The 15,607-nt window shown below is 40.7% G+C and overlaps 1 protein-coding gene across 2 annotated transcripts in view; it reads left to right on the forward strand.

Moving 5' to 3' along the window:
* The window catches only part of ptprna (protein tyrosine phosphatase receptor type Na), an 86,736-nt gene that overhangs the window by 31,023 nt on the left and 40,106 nt on the right, over positions 1-15,607 (forward strand). For both annotated transcript variants that reach the window (XM_061879984.1, XM_061879983.1), the window contains exons 5-13: positions 5,240-5,408; positions 5,533-5,701; positions 5,773-5,892; positions 10,647-10,775; positions 10,858-10,892; positions 12,694-12,902; positions 14,330-14,416; positions 14,483-14,562; positions 15,478-15,542. In XM_061879984.1, coding sequence (XP_061735968.1) covers positions 5,240-5,408; positions 5,533-5,701; positions 5,773-5,892; positions 10,647-10,775; positions 10,858-10,892; positions 12,694-12,902; positions 14,330-14,416; positions 14,483-14,562; positions 15,478-15,542 — 1,063 coding nt within the window. The remainder of the gene's footprint in view (positions 1-5,239; positions 5,409-5,532; positions 5,702-5,772; positions 5,893-10,646; positions 10,776-10,857; positions 10,893-12,693; positions 12,903-14,329; positions 14,417-14,482; positions 14,563-15,477; positions 15,543-15,607) is intronic.

Genomic DNA, 15,607 nt, shown 5'->3' on the forward strand with positions numbered 1-15,607 from the left:
TGTTTGGCCACAATAGCCAGCAATGTGTTTGGAGGAATCCCAGGAACACCAAGCATACTGTAAAACATGGTGGTGGTAGTATTATGCTCTGGGCCTCTTTTGCTGCCAATGAAACTGCTGCTTTAAATGGGACAATGAAAAAGGAGGATCAGCTCCAAATTCATGTCTTTTAACATCCCCCCCCCAAAAAATTCCTGCTTTTTCCAAAATGCTCACATTTTGATCAAATGTCCCATTGAAGTCAATGGGACATTTTTCAAAGTTCCACAATTTCTCATCCGATTCAAACCGTTTCAACTCCAAAATATTCAACATTTTTCAAAATGATTTGCTTTCCTTCAACAATTAAAAAAAGTCCTGAACTTCCAAGAAATCCCCGTTTTCAGGGACATTTTTTCCCCAAATGAATGAGACATTTTTCCAAGTTACATCATTTCCACATTTTGCAACCCATTCCAACCATTCCAGGTTTTGCAAAGCCCTATTTCCACCCTTTTTTCTGTAGACTACTCCTTCCACATTTTTCAACCCACTTCAACCGTCCAAACATTCCTCTTCTCTAGGAAAAAACAAAGTTTTTTTTTAACTGGAAAAATTCCCGCTTTTCCCGAAATTCCTGGAATTCCTTAATAACATTTCTCAATGAAAAATGTTACTACTTCAACATTTCTCCATCGGTTTTGAAAAATCCCAACACCAACCTTTTAGACTCATTCAGAATATTCAAGTCTTTTAACATTTTCTAATGAAAAATTCCCGCTTTTCCCAAAATTCCCACATTTTCATAACATTTCTGGGACATTTTTCAAAGTTCCACAATTTGTCATCCAATTCAAAGCATTCCAACTCCAAAATATTCAACATTTTTCAAAATTGTATGCTTTCCTTCAACAATTTCAAAAAAATTCCCGGATTTCCAAGAATTCCTAGTTTTCAGGGACAATTTTTCCCCATTCAAAATGAACGGGACTTTTTTCCAAGTTGTATAATTTTCACATTTTTCAACACATTCCACCATCCTGGACATTCAAACTATCATTTTTACAAGTTCAAAAAAAGTCCAGCATTTTCCAGAATTCCAGGTTTTGCAAAGCCGTATTTCCACCCTTTTTTCTGTAGATTACTCCTTCCACATTTTTCAACCCACTTCCACCGTCCAAACATTCCTCTTCATTAGGAAAAAAATAAAGTTGTTTTTTGAACTGGAAAAATTCCCAATTTTCCCGAAATTCCTGGAATTCCTTAATAAAATTTCTCAATTAAAAATTTTACTACTTCAACATTCCTCCATCGATTTGAAAAATCCCAACACCAACCATTTAGACTCATTCAGAATATTCAAGTCTTTTAACATTTTCTAATGAAAAATTCCCGCTCTTCTCAAAATTCCCACATTTTCATAACATTTCTGGGACATTTCTCAAAGTTCCACAATTTCTCATCCGATTCCAAGCGTTCTAACTCCAGAATAGTCAACATTTTTCAAAATTGTGTGCTCTCCTTCAACAATTTCAAAAACATTCCCGGATTTCCAAGAATTCCCAGTTTTCAGGGACATTTTTTTCCCCATTCAAAATGAATGGGACTTTTTTCCAAGTTGTTTAATTTCCACATTTTTCAACACATTCCACTATCCTGGACATTCAAACTATCATTTTTACAAGTTCAAAAAAAGTCCAGGATTTTCCAGAATTCCAGGTTTTGCAAAGCCCTATTTCCACCCTTTTTTCTGTAGACTACTCCTTCCACATTTTTCAACCCACTTCAACCGTCCAAACATTCCTCTTCATTAGGAAAAAAACAAAGTTGTTTTTTGAACTGGAAAAATTCCCGGTTTTCCCGAAATTCCTGGAATTCCTTAATAAAATTTCTCAATTAAAAATTTTACTACTTCAACATTCCTCCATCGATTTGAAAAATCCCAACACCAACCATTTAGACTCATTCAGAACATTCAAGTCTTTTAACATTTTCTAATAAAAAATTCCCGCTCTTCCCAAAATTCCCACATTTTCATAACATTTCTGGGACATTTTTCAAAGTTCCACAATTTGTCATCCGATTCAAAGTGTTGCAACTCCAAAATAGTCAACATTTTTCAAAAGTGTGTGCTCTCCGTCAACAATTTCAAAAAAATTCCCGAAATTCCAAGAATTCCCAGTTTTCAGGGACAATTTTTCCCCATTCAAAATGAATGGGACTTTTTTCCAAGTTGTTTAATTTCCACATTTTTCAACACATTCCACCATCCTGGATATTCAAACTATCATTTTTACAAGTTCAAAAAAAGTCCAGGATTTTCCAGAATTCCAGGTTTTGCAAAGCCCTATTTCCACCCTTTTTTCTGTAGACTACTCCTTCCACATTTTTCAACTCACTTCAACCGTCCAAACATTCCTCTTCATTAGGAAAAAAACAAAGTTGTTTTTTGAACTGGAAAAATTCCCAATTTTCCCAAAATTCCTGGAATTCCTTAATAAAATTTCTCAATGAAAAATGTTACTACTTCAACATTTCTCCATTGATTTGAAAAATCCCAACACCAACCATTTAGACTCATTCAGAACATTCAAGTCTTTTAACATTTTCTAATAAAAAATTCCCGCTCTTCCCAAAATTCCCACATTTTCATAACATTTCTGGGACATTTTTCAAAGCTCCACAATTTGTCATCCGATTCAAAGCATTCCAACTCCAAAATAGTAAACATTTTTCAAAATTGTGTGCTCTCCTTCAACAATTTCAAAAAAATTCCCGGATTTCCAAGAATTCCCAGTTTTCAGGGACATTTTTTCCCCCATTCAAAATGAATGGGACTTTTTTCCAAGTTACATAATTTCCACATTTTTCAACACATTCCACCATCCTGGATATTCAAACTATCATTTTTACAAGTTCAAAAAAAGTCCAGCATTTTCCAGAATTCCAGGTTTTGCAAAGCCCTACTTCCACCCTTTTTTCTGTAGACTACTCCTTCCACCTTTTTCAACCCACTTCAACCGTCCAAACATTCCTCTTCTCTAGGAAAAAAAACAAAGTGTTTTTTTGAACTGGAAAAATTCCCGGTTTTCCTGAAATTCCTGGAATTCGTTAAGAAAATTTCTCAATTAAAAATGTTGCTACTTCAACATTTCTCCACCGATTTGAAAAATCCCAACACCAACCATTCAGACTCATTCAGAACATTCAAGTCTTTTAACATTTTCTAATAAAAAATTCCCGCTCTTCCCAAAATTCCCACATTTTCATAACATTTCTGGGACATTTTTCAAAGCTCCACAATTTGTCATCCGATTCAAAGCATTCCAACTCCAAAATAGTCAACATTTTTCAAAATTGTGTGCTCTCCTTCAACAATTTGAAAAAAATTCCCGGATTTCCAAGAATTCCCAGTTTTCAGGGACATTTTTTCCCCATTCAAAATGAATGGGACTTTTTTCCAAGTTGTTAAATTTCCACATTTTTGAACACATTCCACCATCCTGGACATTCAAACTATTATTTTTACAAGTTCAAAAAAAGTCCAGGATTTTCCAGAATTCCAGGTTTTGCAAAGCCCTATTTCCACCCTTTTTCTGTAGACTACTCCTTCCACATTTTTCAACCCACTTCCAGCGTCCAAACATTCCTCTTCATTAGGAAAAAAACAAAGTTGTTTTTTGAACTGGAAAAATTCCCAATTTTCCCGAAATTCCTGGAATTCCTTAATAAAATTTCTCAATTAAAAATTTTACTACTTCAACATTCCTCCATCGATTTGAAAAATCCCAACACCAACCATTTCGACTCATTCAGAACATTCAAGTCTTTTAACATTTTCTAATAAAAAATTCCCGCTCTTCCCAAAATTCCCACATTTTCCTAACATTTCTGGGACATTTTTCAAAGTTCCACAATTTGTCATCCGATTCAAAGCGTTGCAACTCCAGAATAGTCAACATTTTTCAAAATTGTATGCTCTCCTTCAACAATTTCAAAAAAATTCCCGGATTTCCAAGAATTCCCAGTTTTCAGGGACATTTTTTTCCCCATTCAAAATGAATGGGACTTTTTTCCAAGTTGTTTAATTTCCACATTTTTCAACACATTCCACCATCCTGGACATTCAAACTATCATTTTTACATGATCAAAAAAAAAACAGGATTTTCCAGAATTCCAGGTTTTGCAAAGCCCTATTTCCACCCTTTTTTCTGTAGACTACTCCTTCCACATTTTTCAACCCACTTCAACCGTCCAAACATTCGTCTTCATTAGGAAAAAAACTAAGTTGTTTTTTGAACTGGAAAAATTCCCAATTTTCCCAAAATTCCTGGAATTCCTTAACACCATTTCTCAATTAAAAATGTTACTACTTCAACATTCCTCCATCGATTTGAAAAATCCCAACACCAACCATTTAGACTCATTCAGAACATTCAAGTCTTTTAACATTTTCTAATAAAAAATTCCCGCTCTTCCCAAAATTCCCACATTTTCATAACATTTCTGGGACATTTTTCAAAGTTCCACAATTTGTCATCCGATTCAAAGCATTCCAACTCCAAAATAGTAAACATTTTTCAAAATTGTGTGCTCTCCTTCAACAATTTCAAAAAAATTCCCGGATTTCCAAGAATTCCCAGTTTTCAGGGACAATTTTTCCCCATTCAAAATGAACGGGACTTTTTTCCAAGTTGTATAATTTTCACATTTTTCAACACATTCCACCATCTTGGATATTCAAACTATCATTTTTACAAGTTCAAAAAAAGTCCAGCATTTTCCAGAATTCCAGGTTTTGCAAAGCCCTATTTCCACCCTTTTTTCTGTAGACTACTCCTTCCACATTTTTCAACCCACTTCCACCGTCCAAACATTCCTCTTCATTAGGAAAAAAACAAAGTTGTTTTTTGAACTGGAAAAATTCCCAATTTTCCCGAAATTCCTGGAATTCCTTAATAAAATTTCTCAATTAAAAATTTTACTACTTCATCATTCCTCCATCGATTTGAAAAATCCCAACACCAACCATTTCGACTCATTCAGAACATTCAAGTCTTTTAAAATTTTCAAATAAAAAATTCCCGCTCTTCCCAAAATTCCCACATTTTCATAACATTTCTGGGACATTTTTCAAAGTTCCACAATTTGTCATCCGATTCAAATCGTTCCAACTCCAACATAAACAACATAACAACTAGAATAATTCAACCTTTTTTGGCTTCATCTGCCCCCACCTGTCCTGACATGGCGGTGCAGACCCCAGCACCAGCACCAGCACCAGCACCAGCACCAGCACCAGCACCAGGTCTCCAAGTCCGGGTCCGGTCCTGCTGCCCCCAACTATGTGGACTACATGATGGTGGAACCCCCTCGCTCGCCACTCCACCTGCAGCCAGCCTCCATCCAGCCCTACAACTACCACCAGGTAAGTACGCCCTGGAGAGAAGCAAGTCTGGCTTAGTTTTGTGCCTCATTCTTGTGAGAATCCTGCCTGGTGGTAGCACTCGGGCACACATGGTACTGTATGGCCCTGCTTCTTCCCCTCCCAGCACAGACTTCAGGATGAAGCCGACAGCTACGCCCGCCCCGCCCCCTCCTGGTCGCCGGCCAATCAGAGAGGGCGAGACAGGCAGATGGTTCAGGAGGCGCTGTCGCTCTATTTGGCGTCCGCGCCGCCCTCGTACCGCCATCGCGGCTCCGCCCCCATGGTCCACCCAGGTGAGGGACGCACGAAAGCAAAGTGTGACGATACGTGTCGACCGTGACGATATCGCCCGGCGTCACCACAGGTCTGCCTTACTACGACGAGCTGCAAATGGCGATACCAGTGGACTACGGCGAGGATTACGCCCTAGAGGAGGGACTCGGTACTGTGGACAGACATCAGGACAAGAAGGTTTCTCAGTCTGGTGAGGAAACATCTCCGGTACATCCCAGTTTTGTGCTGCCGATTACCATTATCCATGAGTGGGATGGAACGATACCGATACCGATGACAAGCATGAACTGTAACTTTCAGTTATTGAGAGCACTAATGACACTTTCACGAAATCAGCACTAAAAGTGTCAATCTGTGCACGATATCAACACTAGGAGTGTCAATCTGTGCACGATATCAACACTAGGAGTGGGAATCTGCGCACGATATCAACCCTAGGAGTGTCAATCTGTGCACGATATCAACACTAGGAGTGTGAATCTGTGCACGATATCAACCCTAGGAGTGTCAATCTGTGCACGATATCAACACTAGGAGTGTGAATCTGTGCACGATATCAACCCTAGGAGTGTCAATCTGTGCACGATATCAACACTAGGAGTGTGAATCTGTGCACGATATCAACCCTAGGAGTGTCAATCTGTGCACGATATCAACACTAGGAGTGTGAATCTGTGCACGATATCAACACTAGGAGTGGGAATCTGCGCACGATATCAACCCTAGGAGTGTGAATCTGTGCACGATATCAACACTAGGAGTGTGAATCTGTGCACGATATCAACCCTAGGAGTGTCAATCTGTGCACGATATCAACACTAGGAGTGTCAATCTGTGCACGATATCAACACTAGGAGTGGGAATCTGCGCACGATATCAACACTAGGAGTGTGAATCTGTGCACGATATCAACCCTAGGAGTGTGAATCTGTGCACGATATCAACACTAGGAGTGTGAATCTGTGCACGATATCAACACAAGGAGTGTGAATCTGTGCACGATATCAACACTAGCAGTGTCAATCTGTGCACGATATCAACACAAGGAGTGTGAATCTGTGCACAGTATCAACACTAGGATTGTCAATCTGTGCACAATATCAACACAAGAAGTGCGTATCTGTTCACGATATCAACATAGGGATTGTGAATCTGTGCACGGTATCAACACTAAAATTGTCAATCTGTGCACGGTATCGACATTAGGAGTGCGATTCTGTCCACGATATCAACACTAGGAGTGTCAATCTGTGCACGATATCAACACAAGAAGTGTGAATCTGTGCACGATATCAACACTAAAATTGTCAATCTGTGCACGACATCAACACTAGGAGTGTGAATCTATGCATGATATCAACACAATAAGTGTGAATCTGTGCACGATATCAACACTAGGAGTATGAATCTGTGCACGATATCAACACTAGGAGTACGAATCTGTGCACGATATCAACACAAGGAGTGTGAATCGGTGCACGGTATCAACACTAGGAGTGTCAATCTGTGCATGATATCAACACAATAAGTGTGAATCTGTGCACGATATCGACACTAGGAGTGTCAATCTGTGCATGATATCAACACAATAAGTGTGAATCTGTGCACGATATCAACACTAGGAGTATGAATCTGTGCACGATATCAACACTAGGAGTACGAATCTGTGCACGATATCAACACAAGGAGTGTGAATCGGTGCACGGTATCAACACTAGGAGTGTCAATCTGTGCATGATATCAACACAATAAGTGTGAATCTGTGCACGATATCGACACTAGGAGTGTCAATCTGTGCATGATATCAACACTAGGAGTGTCTATCTGTGCACGGCATCAACACTAGGAGTGTCAATCTATGCCAGTATCAACACTAGGAGTGTCTATCTGTGCACGATATCAACACAAGAAGTTTGAATCTGTGCACGATATCAACACAAGGATTGTCAATCTGTGCACGGTATCGACACTAAAATTGTCAATCTGTTCACGATATCAACACTAGGAGTGTCAATCTGTGCACGATATCAACACAAGGATTGTCAATCTGTGCACGGTATCGACACTAAAATTGTCAATCTGTTCACGATATCAACACTAGGAGTGTCAATCTGTGCATGATATCAACACAAGAAGTGTGAATCTGTGCACGATATCAACACAAGGAGTGTGAATCTGTGCACGATATCAACACTAGGAGTGTGAATCTGTGCACGATATCAACACAAGGAGTATGAATCTGTGCACGATATCAACCCTAGGAGTGTGAATCTTGCACGATATCAACACTAGGAGTGTGAATCTGTGCACCATATCGACACAAGGAGTGTGAATCTGTGCACGATATCAACACTAGGAGTGTCAATCTGTGCACGATATCAACACTAGGAGTGTCAATCTGTGCACGATATCAACACAAGAAGTGTGAATCTGTGCACGATATCAACACTAGGAGTGCGAATCTGTGCACGATATCAACACAAGGAGTGTGAATCTGTGCACGATATCAACACTAGGAGTATTAATCTGTGTACGATATCAACACTAGGAGTATCAATCTGTGCACGATATCAACACTAGGAGTGTCAATCTGTGCACGATATCAACACAAGAAGTGTGAATCTGTGCACGATATCAACACTAGGAGTGCGAATCTGTGCACGATATCAACACAAGGAGTGTGAATCTGTGCACGATATCAACACTAGGAGTATTAATCTGTGCACGATATCAACACTAGGAGTATCAATCTGTGCACTATATCAACCCTAGGAGTGTTAATCTGTGCACGATATCAACACTAGGAGTATTAATCTGTGTACGATATCAACACTAGGAGTATCAATCTGTGCACGATATCAACCCTAGGAGTGTTAATCTGTGCACGATATCAACACTAGGAGTATCAATCTGTGCACGATATCAACCCTAGGAGTGTTAATCTGTGCACGATATCAACACTAGGAGTATTAATCTGTGTGCGATATCAACACTAGGAGTGTCAATCTGTGCACGATATCAACACTAGGAGTATTAATCTGTGTACGATATCAACACTAGGAGTGTTAATCTGTGCACGATATCAACACTAGGAGTATTAATCTGTGCACGATATCAACACTAGGAGTGTCGATCTGTGCACAGTATCAACACTAAGATTGTCAATCTGTGCACAATATCAACACAAGAATTGCGAATCTGTGCACGATATCAACACTTGGAGTATTAATCTGTGTGCGATATCAACACTAGGAGTATTAATCTGTGTACGATATCAACACTAGGAGTGTCGATCTGTGCACAGTATCAACACTAAAATTGTCAATCTGTGCACAATATCAACACAAGAATTGCGAATCTGTGCACGATATCAACATAAGGATTGTGAATCTGTGCACGGTATCAACACTAAAATTGTCAACCTGTGCACGGTATCAACACTAGGAGTGCGATTCTGTGCACGATATCAACACTAGGAGTGTCAATCTGTGCACGATATCAACACAAGGAGTGTCAATCTGTGCACGATATCAACACTAGGAGTGTCAATCTGTGCACGATATCAACACAAGGAGTGTGAATCTGTGCACGGTATCAACACTTGGAGTGTCAATCTGTGCACGATATCAACACTAGGAATGTGAATCTGTGCACCGTATCAACACTAGGAGTGTCAATCTGTGCACGGTATCAACACTAAAATTGTCAATCTGTGCACGATATCAACACTAGGAGTGTGTATCTGTGCACGATATCAACACGAGGAGTGTCAATCCGTGCACGATATCAACACTAGCAGTGTCAATCCGTGCACGATATCCACACAAGGAGTGCGAATCTGTGCACAGTATCAACACTAAGATTGTCAATCTGTGCATGGTATCAACACTAGGAGTGCGAATCTGTGCAGGATATCAACACTAGGAATGTCAATCTGTGCGCGATATCAACACTAGGAGTGTCAATCTGTGCACGATATCAACACTAGGAATGTCAATCTGTGCACGATATCAACACTAGGAATGTCAATATGTGTGCGATATCAACACTAGGAGTGTCAATCTGTGCACGATATCAACACTAGGAGTATTAATCTGTGCACGATATCAACACTAGGAGTGTGAATCCGTGCACGATATCAACACAAGGAGTGTGAATCCGTGCACGATATCAACACTAGAGTACGAATCTGTGCATGATATCAACACTAAGAGTGTGAATCCGTGCACGATATCAACACTAGGAATGTCAATCTGTGTGCGATATCAACACTAGGAGTGTCAATCTGTGCACGATATCAACACTAGGAGTATTAATCTGTGCACGATATCAACACTAGGAGTGTGAATCCGTGCACGATATCAACACAAGGAGTGTGAATCCGTGCACGATATCAACACTAGAGTACGAATCTGTGCATGATATCAACACTAGGAGTGTGAATCCGTGCACGATATCAACACTAGGAGTACGAATCTGTGCACGATATCAACACAAGGAGTGTGAATCGGTGCACGGTATCAACCCTAAAATTGTCAATCTGTGCCAGTATCAACACAAGGAGTTTGAATCGGTGCACGGTATCAACACTAAGATTGTCAATCTGTGCCAGTATCAACACTGGGAGTGTCAATTTGTTGGCATCTTAACGATTTAACTCAGAATTGGTTCTCGATTCATGCAATGTATTTCCTGTATAATAATATATAAATATATATATATATATATATATATATATATATATATATACATATATGTATATATATATGTATATATTTATATATATATATATATTGAGCCCTACAAAGTGTTTACGCTGTAAGTGTAGTACAGGACACAAACCAGTAAGTGCAGGTAGGGTTAGTGGTAATGGTAAATCCAATGTAAACCTGCACTTGTGTAAAATGGGTCCCTTCCAAAGGTGACCTGTGATTCCCGTGTCAGGTGGTTTGCTGCAGAGGATCTCAGGTGTGCTTCAGAGGTATGGCGTGGAGCCCAAAGAGCTGAGTCAAGGGCAACTTTACAAACTGGCCCTGATCCTGCAGCTCCTGCAGGCCCAGGACAAGAATCCAGGTAGTCCAGAGGACAAGATAGTAGTGGGTGTGTGGACTCAGCACATGAACTGGCAGCTAACACTTGGTGTGTGTCTCTGAAGGTAACAACCAGAAGGACCTGCTCACCCTCAAGGAGGTGAGTCACCTGGCAGGTGGATCTTCATAGTCCCAAGTCCACCTGATGCTGAAGGATTTGGCTTTCATTCCAGAAGAGGACCAATGCTTGTTGCATGTTTACATAATATTACCAGGTGGCGGGCCACCATAAATGTTGTGACAAGCCTCATTATTGAATTGGCGGTCCATTTAAATGATGTGGCAGAACCACGCAAAGTAAAGTGGCAGGGCCACATCAATGATGTGACAGACTACAAAAATGATGTGACAGGCCAAGTGAAATGATGTGACAGGCCACACAAATGATGGGACAGGCCACATAAATGATGGGACAGGCCACAAGAAACGATGTGACAGGCCGCATAAACGATGTAACAGGCCAGATAAAGGATGTGACAGGCCAATTGAAAATTATGTGACAGGCCACATAAATGACATGAGAGACAACAAAAATGTTGTGACAAGCCATTTGAAACGATGTGACAGGCCACTCAAAAGGATGTGATAGGCCACATGAAAATTATATGATAGGTTACATAAATGATGTGACAGGCCACTTGAAACGATGTGACAGGCCACATAAAAGGGTGTAATACGCCACATAAAAATGATGTGACAGGTTACATAAATGATGTGACAGGCCACATAAATGATGTGACAGGCCACTTGAAACGATGTGATAGGCCACATAAAGGATGTGATAGGCCACGTAAAAATTATGTGACAGGTTACATAAATGATGTGACAGGGCACTTGAAACGATGTGACAGGCCACTTAAAAGGATGTGATAGGCTACATAAAAATTATGTGACAGGTTACATAAATGATGTGACAGGCCACATAAATTATGTGACAGGCCACTTGAAACAATGTGACAGGCCTCATAAGAGGATGTGATAGGCCACATAAAATTATGTGACAGGTTACATAAATGATGTGAGAGGCCACTTAAATGGTGTGACAGGCCAATTGAAACAATGTGACAGGCCACTCAAAAGGCTGTGATAGGCCACATAAAAATTATATGACAGGCCACATATTTGACGTGACAGACTACATAAATGATGTGACAGGCCACATAAACGATGTAACAGGCCAAATAAAGGATGTGACAGGCCACTTGAAAATTATGTGACAGGCCACATAAATGACATGACAGACAACAAAAATGTTGTGACAAGCCATTTGAAACGATGTGACAGGCCACATAAAAATTATGTGACAGGTTACATCAATGATGTGACAGGCCACTTGAAACGATGTGACAGGCCACGTAAAAGGATGTAATAGGCCACATAAAAATTATGTGACAAGTTACATAAATGATGTGACAGGCCACGTAAAGGATGTGACAGGCCACATAAATGATGTGACAGGCCACATAAAGGATGTGACAGGCCACATAAAGTGATGTGACAGGCCACAAGAAATGATGTGACAGGCCACATAAATGATGTGACAGGCCACCTGAAACGATGTGACAGGCCACATAAAAGGATGTGATAGGCCACATAAAAATTATGTGACAGGTTACATAAATGATGTGACAGGCCACATAAAAGGATGTAATAGGCCACAAAAAAATTATGTGACAAGTTACATAAATGATGTGACAGGCCACGAGAAATGATGTGACAGGCCACATAAAGGGATGTGACAGGCCACAAGAAATGATGTGACAGGCCACATAAATGATGTGACAGGCCACGAGAAATGATGTGACAGGCCACATAAAGGGATGTGACAGGCCACAAGAAATGACGTGACAGGCCGTAGAAGGTGTCCCACTTGGCACGTGTCCTGTGATTGTCCTGAGTAGATGCAGCTGCTAGACGTTCCCAGGAAGGTGGAGAAACCTGCTCCTGTTCCCAAGGTTCCTGACACCCCTCAGCCCCTGGGACCTGGGACTACACCTTCTAGACCCCCACCCTCACAGTCTCCTTCTGGACCAGGAGCCCCACAGGAAGCAACAGGTCTTGGTGAACCAGGAACCAAGGAGGAGTATGGCTACATCGTCACCAACCAAAGGTCAGGACCAGAGATGACTTGTTGGAAACATCAAATATGTCTGTGGACTACATTGTGGTCATCTAGTCTCAAAGGTGGACTACATGGTGGTCATCTAGTATCAAAGGTGGACTACATGGTGGTCATCTAGTATCAAAGGTGGACTACATGGTGGTCATCTAGTCTCAAGGGTGGACTACATGGTGGTCATCTAGTATCAAAGGTGGACTACTTGGTGGTCATCTAATATCAAAGGTGGACTACATGGTGGTCATCTAGTATCAAAGGTGGACTACATGGTGGTCATCGAGTATCAAAGGTGGACTACATGGTGGTCATCTAGTATCAAAGGTGGACTACATGGTGGTCATTGAGTATCAAAGGTGGACTACATGGTGGTCATCTAGTATCAAGGGTGGACTACTTGGTGGTCATCTAGTATCAAAGGTGGACTACATGGTGGTCATCGAGTATCAAAGGTGGACTACATGGTGGTCATCTAGTATCAAAGGTGGACTACATGGTGGTCATTGAGTATCAAAGGTGGACTACATGGTGGTCATCTAGTATCAAGGGTGGACTACTTGGTGGTCATTTAGTATCAAAGACGTCTGTGGACTACATGGTGGTCATCTAGTATCAAAGGTGGACTACATGGTGGTCATCTAGTATCAAAGGTGGACTACATGGTGGTCATCTAGTCTCAAGGGTGGACTACATGGTGGTCATCTAGTATCAAAGGTGGACTACTTGGTGGTCATCTAATATCAAAGGTGGACTACATGGTGGTCATCTAGTATCAAAGGTGGACTACATGGTGGTCATCTAGTATCAAAGGTGGACTACATGGTGGTCATCTAGTATCAAGGGTGGACTACATGGTGGTCATCTAGTATCAAAGGTGGACTACATGGTGGTCATCGAGTATCAAAGGTGGACTACATGGTGGTCATCTAGTATCAAAGGTGGACTACATGGTGGTCATTGAGTATCAAAGGTGGACTACATGGTGGTCATCTAGTATCAAGGGTGGACTACTTGGTGGTCATTTAGTATCAAAGACGTCTGTGGACTACATGGTGGTCATCTAGTATCAAAGGTGGACTACATGGTGGTCATCTAGTATCAAAGGTGGACTACATGGTGGTCATCTAGTATCAAAGGTGGACTACATGGTGGTCATCTAGTATCAAGGGTGGACTACATGGTGGTCATCTAGTATCAAAGGTGGTATACATGGTGGTCATCTAGTATCAAAGGTGGACTACTTGGTGGTCATCTAGTATCAAGGATGTCTGTGGACTACATGGTGGTCATCTAGTATCAAAGGTGGACTACATGGTGGTCATCTAGTATCAAAGGCGGACTACATGGTGGTCATCTAGTATCAAAGGTGGACTACATGGTGGTCATCTACCAGTCTGTAAAAATATGTTTTCCCTTTGCAGTTCTCTGAGTTTGTTGGATGGCGCGAGACTGTTGAAACTCCTGGCTGAGAAGATCAACCTGACAAGCAGCAGCTTCATCAACATAAGGTAGCATCATCATCATCATCACCATCATCCCCATGACCACACCCACATGACTGCTGTCCTCACTAGCGTGGTGGGACCTGCGCTGACCTTCCGCCTGCGCCAGAACCCACGCAACATGAGCGCTGCACAGGTGGCTGCTAAAGCAGGTGAGAAAAACTACTACAACGTCTTGTCCGATGTCAAGAAATAAACATTACAAGTGCACTCAATGTCACATTGGAAGAACACTTACATCCTAGGAATAAGTACACTTCCATCACTATTCTTGGTGCCCTTACAAAGGCAGTACGCCAGTTAGAGTCATTAATGTTACGGCTGCTATAGCGCTTACTATTATTATTATTATTATCTTGTTGACAATGAGTCACAACTTCGAGAATTTTATAAGGTAATGATCGGACATTACTTTAGTATACGGGAGTATCATAACTTTGGAGGTGGTGACACCCCAGACGAGCACTGGATTTATCGTACTACCGTTTCGATGCGTGGGTTCATTTATTATTTGTGTAAGACCACAGCTATCAATTGTAGTCTGGAGCACCACGCACAGAGGATTCCGATGGGGTATTCATATGGATATTAAAGCCCCATTATAATTATATTGTCTGCGTGCGTCACTAGATTAGCTACAAACTCTGAGAAGTTCACTGATAAAGTCCAAATAGTGCCCTGGGGGGCGGTAGATAACAATCAGGTATAGAGGCAGCGGTGTGACAGACCTCATAGTAAGCACCTCAAAGGATTTATAATTATTATTTGGGTTAGGGGTAAGTGTAAGGTTTTCATTGTATATTAGTGTGATCCCACACCCCTTTTGAGGGGACGGGCAATATGTGCATTCGTATAGTTAGGAAGAGATGCATACATTATATATATATATATATATATATATATATATATATATATATATATATATATATATATATATATATATATATATATATATATATATATACACACACACTGTAAATGTGTACTTTTATTTTTTTTGTTTCCCCACATGTCTTTTGTGTCATGATTCAAAAGTGACACACTTGTTGTTTCCTTCTTCACCATAGTATCTGAAAAGAACTTCCTGGAGTCCGAGACGACCCTGAAGATCATTCAGAGTGGCGTGGGAGAGGTACCACACATAAACATACACACGCGCATCTAGCATGGCTTTTCTAGAAGGTTCTGGATGTTACA

Source organism: Nerophis ophidion, linkage group LG19 (genome assembly GCF_033978795.1).
Source record: "Nerophis ophidion isolate RoL-2023_Sa linkage group LG19, RoL_Noph_v1.0, whole genome shotgun sequence".
Lineage (NCBI taxonomy): Eukaryota > Metazoa > Chordata > Actinopteri > Syngnathiformes > Syngnathidae > Nerophis > Nerophis ophidion.